Raw genomic sequence first — 20440 nt, forward strand, 5'->3', positions numbered from 1 at the left:
GGTTAAGGGGCGCCTCAGTCATGGCCTCAGGTCTGGGAATCGAACCCACGACAAAACCAGTTCCATAACCACTTTCCTTCCCTAACCACCAGGCCATGACTACCAAACCAGATCTAGAACCCCCAAGAAGCAATTATTTAAAACACATTTTGTTTTTTTTTTAAATCAGTTTCTAACTCAAAATATTCAGTCTGCCTCAACAACCACTCAATTCCCAATATAGTAAAGTACAACATATCTTCATTGTCAAATACGTTCATGACATACAAGAAAACCCAACACAACCACTAATGGTCAAGGATTAGATTGGCTACAAATCATTTTAATAATTAAAACATGACAATTAAGTATGATTTAATTGATTCTCCTGTTACTAAACATGAGTTTGATGGAAACTTTGTGACAATATTGCATTTACAAATTTTTGAAAGTATGATCCAACTGAATGACGAGGCTGTTACAGTTTCACCAGCAGATGTCACTAGTGAGTGATGAATGAAGCCTCGAGTAATGAACCTTTTTGCAAAGCAAAGGGTTGGAAAGCTTCATTGCTTCAAGAGGCTTCATTTGCCCATCACTAGTTTTCTCTAGCAAACAAATACAAAACAAGAAATGAATTCAACCACAGCAAATCTGATTAAACACAAAATACACATCCAGAATGAGAACAAACCTCCTGCCTTCTAACATGTTTGGTGTGCACAATAAAAATGGCCTACTCTAGTCTTTTATACTCTAAGTCCCACCCCTCTCCTGGTGCAAGAACTTCTGGGGTTTGGAGCAAAGACTTCTGGGATTCTGAGTTCCATTGATCCTTTTCTGGAGTTTTTTACATCCATGGCACATTCAAAGTCATTTAAATCACATTTGTTCCCTATTCTGATGGCCAGAATCCCTGAATGCAAATTTCACAAGTTCCTGACACATGAATGGTTGATTAGATATTTGCATTAATGAGCATATAGAAGAGGCGAGTTGGAGGTGAGTGTATATAATTTACATTTGGCTAAAGTTCAAACTATGGAAACTGCATTACTTGTTTAACTCAAAACCCAAATACAAATCAGGCGTGTCAACCCTCCCATGTCTGTCATAGATACTTGTGGTTGAATGGCTCTAATCACAACACTGACAAGAGGTTGTTCAACTGGTCTAAAAATGTGAAGCTTTATATAAGAATTATGGAGGAGGAGGAGTAATACTCATAACAGAAAGTGAAAGGTATGACTTTTATTCACTTTTTTGTTAGCTGGGGAGATTAATGTACATATGTGAAATGATTTGGGCTTTGGAGGGGTCTCCGTAAGGCTGCCAAACAGATGGGGTTACAGTGTTCTCCATGCTGCTCCTGAAGGAACTTCCTGATGCCATTTTGGTGGAAGTTGCTAGGAGACCTGGACTTCCTAAGGGAATGGATCTGAGGGTCTGTCAGATACACCAATCCTTTTCCATTGGCTGTTACCCAGCCTGATTGACAGAAAAAGACCATTTTTTAACGAAAGAAATGAAGATTTTAAGTAATTTTTTTAGTTGCATATTTGTAAATGTGTTGCACTCAAACTGGTGGCCAGCCAATCAGTTTTCTGAGATTCTATAAGCCTCTATTACCCTTCAGACGAAGCTAAAGTCGTATTCTTTCCCATGTCAGGCCTGTGTTTCAATGTCTTGGACACACACAGTAATGGTGTATGAAAGCTATTATTAAACCCCACAATAATTCTCCTACCTTGTAGGTCTACCACCACCTCTTCCTTCCCAGAGAACTCATAGGTGAAGTGGCCGAAGGCTATGCCGTAGTCTGTGCTTGAGTGCCGTTTGTTCACTTTTGTTGTGTTGTTGGTGAGTTTCACAAACTCCCCCAGCATGTATGGCTCCACTGACACACAAGCCACGATGGTGTCTGCCTCAAGAATCTGGAACATTGGTGAACATGTATATGAAGGTGTTTTACTAATATCAGCAGGCCTACTCTGTAAGCAGTTCTCAACAATTCCGAACCAGAAATGTATATAAAAAGACAGAAGGAGAGGCAGGCAAAGAGATTTATTTATGTATCCACTCTGTGAGCTGGTGCAGGTTTCCTACCAGCAGAACCTCTGAGGGGATGTAGAAGATCTGGGTGGTGATGTTGCTCTCATACAGTCGTTTGTTGAACTCCATCACATAGTGCTGAGCTATCATTTGCTTCTCAACATCTCCCAGGTGAGTGTGAATCTTACGGCCCCTCAGGTACTCCTTTCCCACATAGCTGAAGAGTGGCACAAGACCTCTAATTTATGCTGTTTCAGTTATGCTGTCTGTTAATTTAGTCATTTTCTACGGTTTTATGAAATACATTATCTACTAATCATTACAATATTATTCATTTCAACAACAATGTAATATCAAGTGAACTTAATCCAAAGCCTTGTGTGTTGCTGCTGGTGTGGACTCACCTGCCCAGCAGAAGCTCCTGGTGAAGATACTGGACCCAGAATGCCTGCCTCTGTCCTCCTTTCACGTCCACTTTCAGAAAGTCACCCACATACACACTGCTCTCGCAGGCAGTCCACATGTCCGTGGCTTTGGAATACTTCAGCACCAGTGCGCCTAAAATGAGCAGATGCTGGTGAAACGACTCTTTGCCGAGACCTTGGATCAGATATTACCACTGATGTAAACAGATTTCAAGAAACGTACTGTAAGCTTTGTTGTACTGGCTGAGCTTAAAGGGCTTGTCTGGCAATCTCTTCAACAGGCAGCCTTGGCACACTCCTGACAGGAGGGATCTGTAGTCCTGCTCTGTCAAATCTACACTTCCCATAGTGCACCCCTGGAAACATCTATTGCAACAACTCATACTGGTAGAGGGAGTGTAAGAGCTGTCGGGTGAACTTTGGTCTGTCTTATTAACATTTTCTCCAAATTTCGAAGATATTGGAAAAGACTCATAGTCTTGAGGGTCAAAGAGAGGAGTTGTTTTGTTCTGAGACTCAATGTCAACAGGTTGTGTATATTTGTTACTTGAAGCTTCAGTGATGGAACCTTGTATACTTGCCTCGAGTTCAGACTGATCAAACGGCACCACTTCAAATGAATCAAGCACAGTGGAAAGTAATGATGTCTTTGGTTTGTTTGTTAGATCTGATTCACTTAAATCACCTTCTTGAGGCTTATGTTTTGCTGACATATTACTATCTTTGGTTTCACCTGCATGTGTATCAAGTCCAAAACCAGAGAGCTGATGATCTAACAGAGATATTTCTAGATCTTCAAGTGTCTCTATGGATGTTTGAGAATGGGATCCTTTTTGAGTCTTGCCTACGTCACTTCCTGGCTGTAAGGAAGTGGCCACACCTCCTTTGCTTATTGATCTTGCTGAAGGATTGGCCACTCCTGCTTTGCCAATTGGTCTTGCCGAATTGATGTCTATGTACTCAAATGGGCTGTCAGGGCTATCCTCAGTTGCTATGGTCTCACAGTTTTGATCAACTCTATTGTGCTTGTCCTCCAAGATGTCAGCAAAATCTTCATTTTGGGGGGATTTGGAGAATGAGACACTTTGCCATGAAGAGCCCAAACTACTGCAATAAGAACCTGAGGATGTTCTTGAGTCTTTGCTTTTGCTTCCTGCAGCCTCTATTCCTGTGTCATTAGCATCTTTCTTGATCGTAATTGGATGGTTATCTTTACTTTCCAAAGTGGTGCAAAGCTCCTGTTGGTGACTGTTTCGTCCTTCATCCATGGTTCTGGTCTGTGAAGAATCCCACGAACAATGGATAATGTTACACTGATTACGACTATGTGTTGCTCCTCCATTGCATCCATACTCGTTATTTGCGAGAGCTCCTGCCTCTGGTTCATGATGGACCTGCTTGTTGTGCTCAACACTGGTGTCATCATCTGCTTCAGTGCAACAGAATGGATCAACCAGAACCAAAGATTCCCCACTGTCATGCACATTTTGCCATGAGGATCCCAAATTGCTGCTGCCTTGAGAGCTTCTTGAACTCTGCCCTTTACATTTCATACCAGAGCCCATCTTGCCCTTCTCAGCAAGCCCTGAATCACAACCTGATTGGTCCTCCTCACTAACAAATGTAGTGTTGAGGGTTTCTTTTTGGAAGATTTCTAGGAGATGATCTGGGGATTTATTAGATCCCAAGATATCTTTCTTCTCAGTGTCGCCCAATGACCCTGGACAGTGCTCAGCTGTAGTTTCACATTCTGTCATGAGTGATTTAGTTAGTGTCTGGAAGGCTGTGATGCAGTGCGCATGGCTAATGCCTTGACCGTCTTCTCTATCAGTGTGGGCAGAGTCCTTAAAAGCTTCACACATGGACTTGTGGTGCTTTTGAAAACTTTCCATCACCTTCGTAAAATCGCTTAGACAGAATGTAGCGAGCTTGTCCTCCATAGCCAGGTACCCCGCAGGGAGAAATGGACGTGGATGAGAATCAGTGAAATCCTTCACTTTTAAAAGTGACTTAACATGTTGCACCTTTCCCATGACCTGCGTGCAGAGTGCATACTTATCAGAGTCGTCTTCAAAGCAGTAAGAATACAGCAGGACAGTGGCATCCTGGCAAGCTTGGAATGCCTTGGCAACCATTTCACTTGGACCTGACAGCCATTTGGTCGTTATGGCTAAGCAGAAGGCAGCTTTGAGGAAAGTATGCAGTTCCTGTTGGCTGGTGACCGCCTCTTTCTTGGACTTCGTTAGCAAACCATTCTCAAAGGCCTCCTTAGCCAAAGCGAGGTAGCTCTGTTTGTTTGCAGCAGGGCATTCTTTTGAGAAACTGTAGGACAGCAAGCAAGTTCCTTGAGTAACCTAAGCAATATTTATAAAGTGAGAAAACATGGTTTACATTAAAACAAAGTAGCATGATGTCAGCACACAAAATGCATAAAGCAAATAAAGTATTATACTTGCATACTGGACATGGACAGTGTATTGTTCCACATAGACTATATTACATATACAATACATTATATATGTATATAGTTATTAACATGCATGTAAGCTTTAATAAATAGCATCACACTCATCAAAATGAGATAAAATGAACACACCATATGAGTCAGCACATACAGGGTCTCATACTGGCTATATACAATGGCCAGTTTAGCAGCCTGAGCCGCACAAAGCAGCCGGTGACTGCAGTCCCCCAGAAATCCCTGCAGAAGAGGCGGAGCACATTTGAGATGCGTGCATGTGATTGGATGAAAGGGTGACCTTAGGTAAAATTAAATAATAACTACTGCAGTACATGTTTACAGCTTAAAAAAATAAATATCTGAACATGTTACTTCTGTATTAGTCAGTAAACATCTTTACAGACAGCCTTATCTTCCTGTATGTTATCTTAACCTAGAAGGTAGTGGCATTGGAGAAAGGTTTAGATAGAGTCTGTACTGTAACAGTACCATTAGATTACAGTAGCTTTACACATGGGCAAGTGCCTCTTTCTCACCAGATTGATATGAGGCCTCTTCTGAAATGTGGCAAACTCTTTGTTATTCATCGAGATCAGTACACTGGCCAGGAGCCCGAGAGATGTTCCTATGCCCTAAGGTGAACAGACAGGCCTGCAGTCTCAAACACAGCATGTAAATCAATGGCTAGCCAGACATTTTACTCTTCATTTATTAGTTTATTGTGGTTCATCACAGGTCTCATCATTTCAAAACTATGATATCTTCAAAAAGAACAGAGTTTTTAGGCTGTTATCTTGGTTGACTCAGTTGATGCTTAACACATGGGATGGCGCCCTACACAGTTTCCGGTTCCATGTGGTGAACCACATCTAAGCCAGCACACGAATGGCTGGACATGTAACATGTGCTGTGGGGCCAAAGCATAACCTTGTGCAGGGTGGTGGGGACCCAGGACCAAGGTTCAGAGGCCCAGCTTTGAGAGGGAGGCTTTACCTTTTTATCAGGAAGAGGCAGAACCTGGAAGCCGACCAGCGACGCCCAGATGAGTTCTGCTGACTCCAGCCACAGCCCTGCAACACAGCAAACACCTTTCAATGCAGAACCGCTTGCCCACCATTACATCTGATCCAAGCATTACGCCTAATCCAGTCATTACTCCTACACCTGCCAGTCAACATTTTAATTATATTGTACATATATGCAGATTAAAAATGTGTGTTTTCCAATGGTCTAATATAAAGAGAAAGAATGTGACTGATGAGGTAAAACATACTCATACGGAGGGGGGTTACGAGCAGGACACTATACTGAATAAATTATTGCAAGGCCAAAATCAGAGGTCAGAAGAGCAAGAGTCAAACACCAGAAAACATTATAAACACCTCAAATCATTATGAGTCAAAGTAAGTATTGTAAGTCAAACACCTGAAAGCATGGTAAAGCATTGTACTGACTTTTAGGGCATGGTGCGGGTGAGTGTGATCTGTAGCCATGGAGACTGCTTAGTATTCCAGAGACGACGGAATCCTCTCTCCCACACACACACACACACACACACACACACACACACACACACACACACACACACACACACACACACACACACACACACACACACACACACACACACACACACACACACACACACGCGAGTGCACAAACCAACCTGCCACGTTCCCAATCATACACTTTTTAGATCCATACACCCATTTTCTCCCCACCGTCTTTGGTTACCCTGTTTAAGCCCACAGGGTTTGTTTGTCCTGGAACTGGAGACGGCGCCTGTACCCCTGCTGCTAAGTGACTTTTGTTGTGTTTGAGGCCCATGCTGCTGTTATATCAGCTTCTTTTGTTTTTCGAGCTTGTGCAAGTCGAGTGGTGACAGAGAATAAACACTCTCAGAACGTTCTATGGACTTTCGCCACCTCGTCACTGCCAGCGTCACAAAAGTGATGCAAGGCACACTATAAATTGTTTGCAAAAAAGTATTAAATCTGTACCAAGGATAGCCTATGAACTAATGCCACTAACAAATTCTAATCATAAATGTCATATGTTGAATAAAACCTGAAAAAAATCACTCAACAAAACAATATACTTTGAACAACAATTAAAATAATAAGTAATTAAAATCCATAAAAAACTAAATTTAAGTCAATATTTATATCACACACACACACACACACACACACACACACACACACACACACACACACGCACACACCTTACCTAGCTTTTGAAGCACCTGTGCCCGAACCTGCACACTGACAGCCTGTACGAGAATCCTGTCACTGTCACTGTGGTACTTCCAGCATCCTATTAGTCAAAGAAAATGGTCCACTGCCTTTCAGGTGTACAATGACATGACATTGACCAATAAAAACAGTTTTAATGCATTGTGTTCATGTTTTAAAGCTGTAGTTGAATTAGATTTCTCCTACTTTTTTGTGATCTTAGTCATAAATAGCTGTTCCTATGTTCAGTTAACATTTGGGGACAGGTAAGACTTACCAGTTGCTCCACTGTTATTTATGAGACTGCTGAGTATGTACTCTGCTTTCTCTAGTTTACCTTAATAAAATGAATGGGAAAAAACTTAAAATTATGACACAATGTGCAACACTGGTTTAGCCAGTCAGTAGAGTACTACATTCCAGATGACCTGAGTACTGATTACACATCAACATGTGATGTCCTCACCAGTGTTGAGGTAGATACGGGCCTGCCGTATGACGACCTGTGGGGCGATGGGTGTTTCTGGGTAACGTCTGTGTAGTGCTTTAGCAATCTTCAGCAGGGTGTGTGAACTGTCTATCCGGTAGAGGAAGCGGTCAACCAGAAATATGACAGACATGGCCCACTCTGGCTCCGCAGCCAAGATGGAAGCCCTGAGGAAGGCCTGTCAGACAGACATGGGATGAGTGGACGTCATGTGGAAATTCCCACAAAGGAATTGAGCAAATGAAACTGAGGCAGCGCTGACGCTATTTGAATTTCATTGACTCTCTGCTTGGGGAAATTGTGATTAGACAGCAGTTTCACGTAAACTGTGATATTTTATGAATCAGAAGTCCAGCCATTTGTGTGTGTGTGTGTGTGTGTGTACGTATGTACCAAAACCAAACACAGTCAACCACATAATGCTATAAGAATGTATATATTTTTGTATACCCATTAATTCTTTGAGTTTATATTATACTTTTGTTATTTTATCAGTAGGTTTGCAGTGTTAAGTCACACAAAATACCTTTGGACCCACTTATTAGCTATGAAAACGGTTAGGTTGTTGTTTCCGTCAGGATCCATTACCATTAACTGAGGCAGATGTTGATTGATGAGGTCTGTAGTGTTGACTTTGTCTTCTGAAGACACTGAATGCTTGTATTGCCACTTCTCCACTACAAAGGGCCACTTCATGTCTACAGCCTCGTGTAGAAGTATGTTCACTTCAGCCGAAAGTATGTCTAGGGTATAAAGGTCGGAGGTCACCTAATTAGAGTAGCACGTATTTTCGTGGCACCCTTGCCAATGCCCGAGAGATACAAAATAAGGAAATATAGTCCTAGTCTCCATTTAAACTATGAAACTAGTTTCAGCAAAGGATCAAAATACCTGATTCGCATACCCAGTCACCATACAGTATTAATGTGTATCGATTGCCTCCTACTGGCCTATTTGTATTATTACCTCTTGAATACTTGAACGTATCTTTGTCCGGTGTAGGACTCGCCTTCGCCAGGCCCAAGCACTCTTCCAAGACGGCTGGTAGATCCAACGTGTTCATCATTTCACGGATTCCCAGTTCCCTTTCAGTAAACGACTTAAGTCTCGGCGTTAGATACGGAGTGAGTGTACACTGATGTCCAAATTGTGTCTAAAGTCACGCAGTGGTCGATTCGAAGATAAAGTCTAACATCCCTCTAAAAAAATCCACGGAAACATCGAACAACTTGCGTCGCGACTATTACTATATTTTCAGTACAAAATGAGCTTCCGAATTGCGGGCAGCGACTTTGTGGCCATGTAATTTGATCATTTTTGGTATTGGTAAGTTGTTACCCCTGTTGCAATGTCAGAAACTCCCACTTCCTTGTCGGTGTGAAACTCGGTTTTTTATTGGACATAGCAAAAACTCGTTTGGGCAGACTAAGGAACAAATATTTTATTTTTTTATATTTATCCAAATGTCGTATATATCATAATTGTTGGTGATGTTTAGTTGAAATCAAAGATATCTACCCGATGTTACAAAGAAAAAAGGTCACACGTCACATTGCTTACCTAGTTTTACTTGTTAGACTGGTATGTGCATGAAGTACCAGCTCTACGACACGAATTTCGAGAGCTATTTATTCCATAAAAATATGTATTTGTGATTTTAGATTATATAAGTAATTAGTGTATATTAAATGAATAGAATATAAACACATTCAACAGGTGGCTCCGTGGCGCAATGGATAGCGCATTGGACTTCTAGTTAAGCACAGAAGAAGTGATTCAAAGGTTGTGGGTTCGAGTCCCACCGGAGTCGGATTTTTTCACCTTCAAATATTGGTGAATTATATTTCACTATTTATTGTAACAGTATGTTAATACACAAGACTGTAAATAATAAACATGATCAAACGAATTTTCAGCGTTTCAGCGGATTTTTATACTGACAAGAATTCAGTAAGTAACAAAAAAATCCAGATTTTGTTTTTTTCATAAGAGCATTTGGTGTTTTTAGCTGTTATAATTGCTTTATGATCTTGCACCGAATGTTCTTCATATACTGAAATTGTTGAAAAAAAACAAATATAAAAGACTACGATACCCATCATTCCTTGAGGTGTCCCCGGGAACAGGAAAACGCATGGATTTATTTACAAAATCTCAACCGCAAAACTGCAGCATCTTTTACAACCCGTAACCGCAATTTCCATTATTTTACAACGTTCAGTGGAACTCACAGTTAAACTGAGTCATTTATGTTCAGGTCGGGTGTCGTTAAAAGGTCTCTGGAGAAAAGCGGCAGATCAAACCTTCGCCGAGTTGAATTGACCGACAGATGGGAGACAACAGATGGGCGCCTTATCTGAACGTGTCGCAGATCTGTAGATGCCAAATAGGACACGCAACGCCACCGTAGAGCCCACGAATTTGTCTGAGATCAGGAAAATGACCGGTCGTACCATAAGTTAGGCCTACTGAATGCAACGCTTTTTCATCGCTGTGATCGGCACCTTTTTCGATCAAATTTGAGGATTCCCGTTATTTGGCCACCCGGGAAGCTTGCATAACCATGGTAGATAACCGTTACGCCACGGCGCTGGTGATCGCCTGCGTTCTCAGCTTACTTGCCACAGTTTACCTTTCCGTGGCGGTGGGGACTCAGTACTGGTACCAGTACACGAGCCCGCCGGTTCGCAGTGAGGCCAACGCTTCAGAGCTCCGGTCCCTTAAAGAAGAGTTTATGGAAGGAGATTTCGACGAGAAAACGTATACCGACTCGCTGTTTCGACTGAATGGGACACTGGGGTTGTGGTGGAGGTGCCTCCATGTACCTACGGACAGTCACTGGTACAAGGAACCCGGTGAGCTTTGAGTATCAGCATGGACGTAATTTTGATTTCAAAAGTGGGGGGACATGGATTCGTCGCTATTTAAATATTTGGTTTTAACCGTAAAAACTGGGGGGGACCAAAACCGGCTTTTGAAAAAGTGGGGGGACATGTCCCCCCCGTCCCCCCAAAATTACTTCCGTGAGTATCAGGGTTTACGCTTTACGCCGGATAGTGGGATGCCTTTTCGATCCTGCACTGATTAAAAATGCTGTTCAGATGGATGCTGGCAGTGATGCAGAGTTTATTGCAAATAAACTACTGGTCAGAAAAAGCAGTGAATGGCAAATGCACCATTACAAGCGTAGGGGGAAAAGTCTTATTTGGGAACTGTTGGGTGGTGTTGGTGACTCACTAGAATAGCACTCTCTTCTATAGTTACTTGTAATACAAAGTAACATGAAGTTCTCGCATGCTAAACTTTATTTTACGTTAAATTACTGCCAAAACACCCTGGTAGTTGGAGTTAGGTAAATTCTAATATGGAACATCATGTCTGTAAACTTGAGTTCACAATTTATGTCAGAATGTTCATGTTTCTCTGGACGTGTGTTGACGTGTGTATAGATCCTAACATGGTCATGGAGTGTGTGAGCTTTACCCTGTCACAGCAGTTTACACCCAAATATAAGGAGCCAGGCAACCACAACAGTGGAGAGGACATTATACGCACCTGTAAGTCTCTCTCCATTACACACACACACACACACACACAACATATTAGTTGTTCTCCCCGTGTCCGCGTGGGTTTCCTCCAGGACCTCTGGTTTCCTGTCACAGCCCGAAAACATGGAGGTTAGATTAATGAGTGTCCTAAATAAATTGTCCTAGGGTGTGTGTGTGTGTGTGTGTGTAATTGATGGTGTTTGTCTGTATATCTGATAACGTTGTGTGTGTGTGTGTGAATACATGTGTCTGCATGCCAAGTGGTGGGTGGTACTCTGTCCTGGGTGTTATCCCTACACCTAATTCAGTACCCCAGAGGGTGGAGGTTTTCGGTTGAGAGAATACTGGCTTCTCATCTGATATAAAGTGACCTTGGGTTCCTGAACAGAAGCTCTACAACTAGTCATTCATTCATTCATTAATTCATTTAGAGCCGTAAAGGAGATTCGGGGTCATCTGGGTCATCCGGCAATCAAATGCTACTTTTTCTCCATTTAATACACAGGAAGCGCAGCAGACTTCACACAGACTTTTACATTTGTGAATGTAAACATAGTCATTTCTACAGTAAAGCAAGCACGGTGGTTTTAATTACTCGTCTCATATTGTTCATGAACTAATCAGTTCATCACTGAGAACTGCTGTCCATTGTGGGTTCTTGGACAATATCCCATCTCTTGTCTCCCCGCCAACCCCCTCTGACCTCTCCATAGATCTGTGGAGGTGTCAGTTCCTCCTCCCGTTGGTCTCTCTGGGGTTGGTGGTGCTGGGAGGACTGGTGGGTTTCTGCGCGTGTCTGTGTCGTAGTCTCAGCCCCACCCTTGGCATCGGACTGCTCCACCTCCTCGCAGGTCAGTAGTTGTCTAAATCCAGCACCAGCACCCCAGTCTTGCTGCTATTGTAGGTTGGAGCAGAAGTGTCTGACGGCACTTTTCCGCTGGCATGGTGCCAAAGTTACCAATGACGCCGCGGTTTTCTAACACAATCACAGGATCTCTGCCAGAAAAAAAAACTCAGTGTCACCTCGTAAAAGTCGCTCACCCGCCTTACTGCCATTTACAGTTCATATAATGAGCACCGCAGAAAATAAAGCAGTAATGAATCATCAGTGGTCCTCATATTACTTGCGATGTGGCAATGTGGTTTACACCACGTCTTTTGGCTTCAACATCCAAATATGTAATTGTGGAGCAGTGGAAATGAGGGTCTGTTCTTAAATGGTTTTGCAGGAACTGGCTCGTTGTTGGTGGAAAAATGATTTGATTGGCAAGTTATTGCAATTCTTGGTTTAACATGCTCTCTCTCTCTCTTTCTCTCTCTATCTATCTCTCTCTCTCTCTCTCTCTCTCTCTCTCTCTCTCTCAGGTCTGTGTTCCCTTGCTACTGTCTGTTGTTTCCTGGCAGGTTTGGACCTGCTACACCGGGTCTCTGTGCTCCCGGAGCAGGTGGACGGCACTCTAGGCTGGTCCCTATACCTGGCCCTCATCTCCTCTCCTCTGCACATGATGGCTGCCGCCCTGCTGGTGTGGGCTGCACGGAGCCACAGCAAGAGCTACTACCGTATGACCGCATACCGGGTGGCCTAAAGCCAGCCCTGCTAGCGGCTAGGCTTGGCTTACCAGGGTTCTAGAAATCTAGAAACAATGGTTCTAGAACGAACCATCAACAATGCAGAAGGGTTCTAACGTTCTTGAAGCATTGGTTATTGGAGATTCTAGAACTGTGGTCATGTGGAGCCTAGTTTTGCTTTGAAGTGCTGTGGATGGTATACCCCTGGTCTTATGTGCTGTTCTAGAGCCAGGAGCTCCGACTTCAGCACTGATCATGACTGGTGTCTGGGTTTGCATACACTGCACTCATAAGTCAACATTCAGGGCCAAGCTCGGAATTCAGCTCTGAATTCCGCTTGGAAGCTAAATGTGCTAGCTATTAAGAGAGTTGCTGCTGTGTTGTTTGTGTGTGTGTGTGTGTGTGTGTGTGTGTGTGTGTGTGTGTGTGTGTGTGTGTGTGTGTGTGTGTGTATGAACGCGTGACAAACATAGATGGAGTCTGAGCACAAAGTGCTCGATTCGGTCACTAACTCCATGGTGTTCTGTAAATTCAGAGCTGTGTGGATAACTTCACTGCCTCATCCTGGTACTGAGGTGTGGGTCAACGGCTCATTTTCAGCAGTGGTTCTAGTTTTTTGACTGAACCATGGTGTAAAGCAGGGGTACTCAACTGGCGGACCGCGGTCCGGATCCGGACCCGAACGCAGTCCTGTCCGGACCCAATCTCATTCCTGATTAACTGGATACGGACTAAAACAAAACCGTAGCATTTATTTCAGGGCTATTGAAAAAACACTCCGTCACGAGTGTTACGTTTGCCACCCCCGCTCAACAACTTACGTTCGCCACCCCCGCTCAACAACAAGTCTGCCTGGTTGAAGCTTCGCGAGCGGCGCGAGGGTCCGCGCGGCGAAAATGACGTAATCGCTGTGGCTCCGCGTGTGCGCGAGTGCCTCGCGCGCTGTCGGTTCGCGAGGTCGTGCACCTCTCGAATTTTGTAACTTCGCGCCGCGCTTCAGCGCAATGAACAAAGTCACGTTTTCAGGGTTCATACACCTTTATAAGGTGGAATTCAAGCACTTGTACGCCACTTTCAAGGTTCATTTCAATATTTCCCAGCATGTTAAACATAATTAAGTAAAAAAAACGCCCAATCTTCACGTCTTCACGTTCTCTCATGTTTCGTCCTGGAATTACAAGAGGCTCGTAGGCCTATTTGTTAACCTAATACAAGAGAACTATTCAGTCAGACAGATATTTGTTGTGAAACCAAGTAGTTACAATTTCAAGCATTTTAAAGTACTTTAACCTAAATTCCAGCACCTTTCAAACCTGAAACATATAGCAACATTAAAGTTGGTCAGGTAAATGTTCATTTTCCTGTTTTGAGGGGTGTTTCTACCACATATCGTTTCGGACAAAACGCCTATCGTTTAGGACAAAACGCTCGCGAAAGTATAAACGCCTCCACCGTTCGCGCACCGTTCGCCCCCCCCCCCCCCCCCCCCCCGCTCAACAACTTACGTTCGCCACCCCCGCCGCACCGGACCTCAGGTCACAGGTATCTGCCAAAACTGGACCGCGGACAAATTTAGTTGAGTACGCCTGGTGTAAAGGGTCAGTTGTGTAACTGCATGTCTGCCCTGTGTCATGGACCTGAGCTTTGTCTCCGTTTATGATCCGGATTTGGGTCCGTGTGACATAAATGGACATGGAGTAGATTCAGAGAGCTGTGACCTGCTTTTGGGTTTGGCGTGTGAGCTGTGTGGAGTGGAGTGGGGTTTTCTGCTATACAAACACGAGGCAATACAAATTTGAAGAAATCAATTATGATTTCAATAAAGCACAGTGCCATTTTACGTTAATTGTTATGAACTATTTTTTGTCATGTATGTGTTCAGTATAACTATGGCTTTTGTAGTAGAATTAAGCATGTTAATGGTTTTTAGAAAGGCTATGTTACATTACATGTTTGTTTTTAAGAATACAGGTTAGTAATATTACTCAATCCTTTATTTATTCCTCTTGTTAAGATTTTAAACATTCCCTGTTTAATTTGTACTCATTTTAAGCTGTTGTCTCCATTTTGGTTGTTACATCATGTGGATATTTTAAACATTTGATTTGTGACGCTAAAAATAATAAGCCAGTAATGATCTTAATTAGTAAGACGTCAACATGTTGTATTACTCTGACAATCGGTGAGGACGGTGCTGGTGAAGACTGGTGATGTAAGCCTAGCCACTCCTGTGTGTAGTGAATGTGGTTCTCCAGCATTGTGAATGTACAACACACACAGCTGTGTCCTTCTTTTGTGTATACTTCTTGAGTTTTGGAGCCAGTACTGGATCTGGTGTATAACTGCTAATGCTTGAATCTGCATTTCTATCTCGTAGGAAATCAGAAAAAAAAATAAAACATTTATCTTCTGTAAAATGACCTGTTGGTTGATACTGTTAACATAGTCAGTGTCAGTAATCCCGAGAGATTAGAACAGAAAGGTAAGCATTAGGCCATCACACTTATGTAGCACCTGTTTCTTGGATCTGGTTTAATTTAGAGTATTTTTTTTTCTTTGGAGTATCGACCTGTTCTTTCCTGGGTCTCTATCACACTCTGCTGCACTGGATGGCTGGAATCTTCACCTTCCTCTTTGTCGCCAGAGAGAGAGCCACACCCTTCTCGTAGTAGGCGCACTCGTTTATGAAGAAAGGATAGAGGGGTTCCTTCCCTTTGTACTTCAGCGTGTCTCCGCTGAAGGACAGGAACATGGGGTCCCCTGGGTGCAGGAGACAGAAGTCCCGATCCTGAGATGGAGAGAGCAACACAGAGAAAGGACTTTAAAACCTTTTAGGAACCTTTATTTTCTTTCCACTCACTTATGTTACAGGAATTAAGGGCAGGTTTTCACTATGTGTGCTTCTGCACTGCCAAGTGTTATTGACTGAGAATGCTACTGACCAAGACTACCATTGGCATGAGAGTGCTGTCTGAGACAGAAAGACTCTCTTAAACATGCCCTTTTATCAACTCTTAAGGAGGAGGAGAAGAGTGAGTGGGTGATGAGTGAAAAGTTGCAAAACAATAGGTAATGACATTGACTCCTGTAGTTTAGTAGTAGTCTGGTATCTTGTATTCTGGCCTATCCATTCTATTACCTAGGATGAATTATGTGATCAGATGCAAAGCACTTTGTAAGTTGCTCTGGATAACAGCGTCTGCTAAATGCCGTAAATGTAAATGTAAATGAAAAGAGTGCACAAACTCCAGGAGATTCCTGCTTTAGCAGAGTAGTGTGTATGTGGGGAAGTGCTCAACCTGTAGCTCAGGGTGCACGGCGGCTGTGATGGTGTGAGTGTGTGGATCTCGGGGGTAATCGATGTTCTTCACCATTGTATAAACATCCACTGAACCCTCTTCAAATAGGGCCCCTTAGGACAAATGGAAACATTATAAGACTTTATTGACATTTACAAGTGCTTTACATAAAGAACTAGAAAATATGAAAGCAAAGGAAAACAAACAAAAGAATGCAATGCAAAAGTATTTTTAAAACTTTCCAAGAACGCAACAAGCAAGCATGCTGGGAGTATTGCTTATACCTGAGTTGAATAGGCGGACCCAGTCCAGCATCAAATTAACTGCTTCCTGCATAGCAGTGAAAACGTTGGACCTGATCATTCCGTGTGACTGAGGCCCGATCTCCATTGCTGCAGGGCATGAGATTGCAGTCAGAGAAGAAAACTATTTGGTTATGGCTGAATGCTTATAATAGGAATGGGAGTAGAGATTGGGGAAAAGATTTGAAATAGGGGGATAAAGAAATTGAGTAGTTTTAAACATTATGTACGAGATACGTCCCCTCATTGGTCCAAATTGATGTCTAGTGTGAATTAAGTCGTAATGTGAACAGCACAGCAGTTCAGAATGATTCATGGGAGTGTTTCTGAGCCAGATCTCATGTGTGCTCTACACATTCTTCACCCCACTGTACGCTGTGCCAATTACAGTGGGCAACAATATTTTTTGTGATTTTTGCCCCAGAAACTAGTGAACCTTGAAAGAAGTTGGTTTTACTCTGAATAGTGTATTGGTGATATTGCCATGGACTTCACGTTCACTGGGTTTACTGTAAGAATTTCATGGTGTGAATGGAAATCTAGAAAAGACAAAACAACATGAGTGATGGATCATAATGGGTGGATGAGAGGAGCTACCTAAAACTAATGGTCACACACACACACACACACACACACACACACACACACAGAGGCAGACTATAAACTTGCGACTGCCAAAAATGACCAAAACTACCAAAAACAGAATCAAAGCTTCCTCCAGGTACTACTGGGAAGTGTGATGTATATAATTGCAGTGGGAGTACTGGGATTGCTTAAAAGGTCTCTGTGGCAGAAGTGTGTTTAATCAAATACTGCTTTAACAAAACAGTGCCCAGTTAAGAGAATTACAAACACACACACACACATATATATACATACATACACACACACAGGTGCTACACATTAAATGTGCTACAGTGTAAAAACTGCCCCCCAGCAAAAAGAAAATAACGTTTCTGACAATAATGTTTCTGACAGTTTGGGGTTGACAGTTACACTAGTTCCAGTATCAAGATGAATAACAAAAAATATCTAGAAAGAAACAGAATGATGTTACAAGTTCTTCATAAGATTGAGGTCTTATTTTTGCTTTATGTTCAGTGCCTTAATTGCAATGAAGTGACGTACTGGAGTTACATAGTCATGTTCAGGACTAGGAGGTATTGTTGACATTTGTGGCCCTGTTGGTACAGATCACCCCTGCACTGCATGGTGAGACCCAAACTAACTCGCACGGTCCCATTCTGAAGATGAAGTTGCACTCCACATACATCTTCTCTGACCTTCAAACAGTCCTAGACGACAAAATGCAGCAGGCATGTGATTTGTAGTTCAGTGATTTGTCTTTCTCCTCACGCTTCACCTGCAGCTGCTTACCTGGGATGAGTAATGTCCTGAGCTAACGGCCACGGCGCTTGAACGGCTCTTTATCGATTAGTTCAGACCATTTGTGAAACCAGTGAAACTATACGAGAGCCTTACCGTCCTGCTTGTGACTGTCTGGAATCAGCTGTACTGATCTCAGATCAGGGTTGAACAGCGTCGGCCCTCACAGACTCACCAAAGCCGTGCTTGCCCACTGAGTCCAGCGAAAAGGCTTCACTCAATGGGATGTCATAGTGGATGTACCTCACTGGGATAGTGGCCATCTCCCTCTGCAAGCACACATGATCATGACCAGTCCACTCAAAATGTCTTCAAAGCCCGGACAGCATTTATTGGTATTTGAAAACAGTCTTTAAATGAGAGCAGAGACAAGCTACATTTTTCACATAGCTTGTTTCTACATGAAACATGGCAAAATCATTTCTGAGTGGGCTCTACTAAAATCTCCCAGTAAATCTACCTGAAGTTAGTTATGAAATAGTATGAAATAAGTGTGCCTGCAATGTACCAGTGGGACAGCTATTAAAATAACAGTGAAAACCATATAGTGATCACTGTGTTTGCTCTGTGCAAGGCTGGTCTGCTCGTGCCTGCAGGTGTTTGCAGATGTGCAGGCATATCCAGTCGCTGTCCGCATACGTGATGAGGCAGAGGCCCATATTTGCAGTCGTGTTGTGTAGATCACAGATCAGGTCCACAGCCTGGCCACTCCCTTTAGGACCCAGCAGAGAGTTGAGCTCTTGAGAACGTATTATTTCATAGGGAGTCCTCTCTGTGACTGGGGCACTGAGAGAGAGAGAGAGAGAGAGAGAGAGAGAGAGAGAGAGAGAGAGAGAGAGAGAGAGAGAGAGAGAGAGAGAGAGAGAGAGAGAGAGAGAGAGAGAGAGAGAGAGAGAGAGAGAAGGAGAGATCAGAAGAGAGAGAGAGATTCTTGAATGTTGGTAAATGCCCAACCTTAGTGAGGAGTAGTGAGAACATCATATATATATATATATATAGGTGGTTACATGTGTGTAATATGCATGGCTAATGTTTATTACAACCTGAAAATGTGAAAAGTGTGTGTAGTCTATTTGTGTGTAGTGTGTGTCTGACCTCAGCGTTGCGTGGGTAAAACAGCGGTTCAGGTCTGTCTCCGTGTAGCGAATGCACTGCTGCACGGCGCGAGGGTTCGAGATCACCGTTACCACCGCTACGGTCTCCATCGTGTCGCCCTTCCTCTTGTTCTTTAGCTTCTCTTGCACCAGGTAGACCCCCGAGAGTTCGTTGCCATGGGTACCACCACAGAGGGCCACACGAGACAGCGGCGGCAATGTCACAACCTCCACCTCGACCACGTGACCACAAAACAGGGTTTCTTCACCAGTATGTGATAGATGATATCAAAACGTGCTCCTCAACTTCTTTAGGAGGTCGGTTTCAACTTCAGTGTCTGAATAAAAGTTACTGACGCCTAATACTGTCTGCAAATTGTTACGCTCTGTTAAAAAAGAAATCGATACCTGCATGTACGAATAGATAATAATAATTAAAATTGTGCATTTGGTTTGTTCTCAACGATGTATAGAGGACACTTAGGTGGAGCTACAGTGAATCTGGAGCACCTAGAAATGAAATAGATCATAGTATAGTAGTCACTGCTTTCCTCCGTCTGCCTAGGTAGGAGATGCAGTGGCACTACTGATTGTGTAGTGTCAGAGATCAGCTATCCCAAACCCTCAGGTTATGCATCGCACCAAATGAGAGTAATAAAAACCTGGTCTCAGGTCAGTTATAGAAGATACAGACATTGCACATTCACATCCAGAGTAAGAATTTAGCAGACATGCTCAGATGTGCTGGTTAAGGTCTTACCTTATTCCTCAGAGGCGACTGACTTTCTCTTTCCATCACTCAGACTGCTGCACACGAGCCCCCTGGTGCACACTTTGGAATGCCCCCCCCTGACCTGTGACCTACAGTTCTAGCTTACGGGCAGGTGCTGATACAGTGTTTCCATGACTGCTGTCTCCAGGTCATGGCTAGAGTTAGAGAGGAGAGGGAAGTTTGGTAACTGTGTCTCTTTGGGTTGTCCAGCTTCCACTGCAGTTTCTCTCTCTCTATCTCTCTCTCTCTCTTGTGCTCTCTCTCTCTCTCTCTCTGACCATTCTCTCCACTCCCCTACAATATAACTGACTCAGCAGTCACATTCTGCCTCTCTCTCTTTCTCTCTCTCTCTCACTCTCTCTCTTTCTCTCTCTCTCTCTCTCTCCATCACACACTGCTTCATGCTCCCTTTGAATTTACAGTGAAATTGGGTGTGTGCTCTGCAGTAACCCCCCCCCCCCCCCCCCCACACACACACACCCCCAAACACCATCCACCTCCCCCTTCACTCTCTGCCAGATCAATGCAGACACATGCAGTACACCAGTGTGTGGAATTCAACCCCCCCCCCCCCATCACTCCATCCAGTTAGCTGTCCAGGATGGCTAGCTCACGCCTGCCTATTGCATGATCCCCCACTTAAATGTAGTGTTATTTGATAATAAAAATAATATACATGCATATTGTCAAATGAAACATCAAAACCTAATTACAGTCAAAACACACACACACACACACACACACACACACACACACACACACACATGATATTCAAAGGACATCTTTTTTAGCTTTACTTTTAGAATTTAATGGCCTGTTAGCCTTATACTAA

At 43.2% G+C, this 20440-nt stretch overlaps 3 protein-coding genes and 1 non-coding gene across 6 annotated transcripts; 2 read left to right on the forward strand and 2 right to left on the reverse strand.

Annotated features, from left to right (window-relative positions):
* Nucleotides 1-301: 301 nt before the first annotated feature.
* Nucleotides 302-9007, reverse strand: alpk1 (alpha-kinase 1). Its single transcript, XM_077010533.1, has 13 exons — nucleotides 8605-9007; nucleotides 8227-8381; nucleotides 7618-7816; nucleotides 7429-7488; nucleotides 7147-7233; nucleotides 5911-5987; nucleotides 5454-5549; nucleotides 5053-5157; nucleotides 2680-4810; nucleotides 2436-2589; nucleotides 2086-2248; nucleotides 1727-1913; nucleotides 302-1467 (listed from the first exon to the last, which is right to left on the reverse strand). Exons 1-13 carry the CDS (start codon nucleotides 8702-8704, stop codon nucleotides 1259-1261), a joined length of 3723 nt encoding a protein of 1240 aa, XP_076866648.1. The 5' UTR covers nucleotides 8705-9007; the 3' UTR covers nucleotides 302-1258.
* Nucleotides 9008-9356: 349 nt separating this feature from the next.
* trnar-ucu (transfer RNA arginine (anticodon UCU)) lies at nucleotides 9357-9448 on the forward strand. The gene is given in 2 exon segments: nucleotides 9357-9393; nucleotides 9413-9448. It is a non-coding gene; the product is annotated as a tRNA-Arg (tRNA).
* Nucleotides 9449-9743: 295 nt separating this feature from the next.
* Nucleotides 9744-14279, forward strand: cldnd1a (claudin domain containing 1a). The gene is made up of 4 exons (XM_077010572.1): nucleotides 9744-10493; nucleotides 11088-11195; nucleotides 11900-12037; nucleotides 12552-14279. The coding sequence occupies exons 1-4, from the start codon at nucleotides 10202-10204 to the stop codon at nucleotides 12770-12772; spliced, it is 759 nt and encodes a 252-aa protein (XP_076866687.1). The 5' UTR covers nucleotides 9744-10201; the 3' UTR covers nucleotides 12773-14279.
* On the reverse strand, nucleotides 12037-20029 carry LOC143517753 (N-acyl-aromatic-L-amino acid amidohydrolase (carboxylate-forming) B-like). Of its 3 annotated transcripts, none has more exons than XM_077010545.1 (8): nucleotides 19597-20029; nucleotides 18838-19070; nucleotides 18333-18528; nucleotides 17918-18011; nucleotides 16339-16446; nucleotides 16055-16167; nucleotides 15382-15543; nucleotides 12037-12182 (listed from the first exon to the last, which is right to left on the reverse strand). In XM_077010545.1, the coding sequence occupies exons 1-8, from the start codon at nucleotides 19630-19632 to the stop codon at nucleotides 12141-12143; spliced, it is 984 nt and encodes a 327-aa protein (XP_076866660.1). In that variant the 5' UTR covers nucleotides 19633-20029; the 3' UTR covers nucleotides 12037-12140. The 3 variants fall into 3 exon arrangements, with proteins under 3 accessions (XP_076866660.1, XP_076866677.1, XP_076866669.1); XM_077010562.1 differs by having other exon boundaries at nucleotides 15325-15543; XM_077010554.1 differs by lacking the exon at nucleotides 12037-12182 and having other exon boundaries at nucleotides 14343-15543.
* Between the last annotated feature and the right edge of the window lie 411 nt (nucleotides 20030-20440).

The sequence above is a fragment of the Brachyhypopomus gauderio genome, chromosome 1 (genome assembly GCF_052324685.1).
Source record: "Brachyhypopomus gauderio isolate BG-103 chromosome 1, BGAUD_0.2, whole genome shotgun sequence".
NCBI lineage: Eukaryota > Metazoa > Chordata > Actinopteri > Gymnotiformes > Hypopomidae > Brachyhypopomus > Brachyhypopomus gauderio.

Bases quoted from the DNA above. Each gene is read 5' to 3' on its own strand.
- alpk1 (XM_077010533.1), bottom strand. From the start codon at position 8,704: ATGATGAACACGTTGGATCTACCAGCCGTCTTGGAAGAGTGCTTGGGC. The intron at 2,249-2,435 runs GTGAGTCCACAC...GCCACTCTTCAG, and splicing joins CAGGAGCTTCTGCTGGGCAG to CTATGTGGGAAAGGAGTACC. The intron at 1,468-1,726 runs GTAGGAGAATTA...TCTGTCAATCAG, and splicing joins GGTGGTGGTAGACCTACAAG to GCTGGGTAACAGCCAATGGA.
- cldnd1a (XM_077010572.1), top strand. From the start codon at position 10,202: ATGGTAGATAACCGTTACGCCACGGCGCTGGTGATCGCCTGCGTTCTC. The intron at 11,196-11,899 runs GTAAGTCTCTCT...ACCTCTCCATAG, and splicing joins AGAGGACATTATACGCACCT to ATCTGTGGAGGTGTCAGTTC. The intron at 12,038-12,551 runs GTCAGTAGTTGT...TCTCTCTCTCAG, and splicing joins ACTGCTCCACCTCCTCGCAG to GTCTGTGTTCCCTTGCTACT.
- LOC143517753 (XM_077010545.1), bottom strand. From the start codon at position 19,632: ATGGAAAGAGAAAGTCAGTCGCCTCTGAGGAATAAG. The intron at 18,012-18,332 runs GCACGAGCAGAC...GTGTGCTTGCAG, and splicing joins ACATCTGCAAACACCTGCAG to AGGGAGATGGCCACTATCCC. The intron at 15,544-16,054 runs GTTGAGCACTTC...TCTCCATCTCAG, and splicing joins CCGTGCACCCTGAGCTACAG to GATCGGGACTTCTGTCTCCT.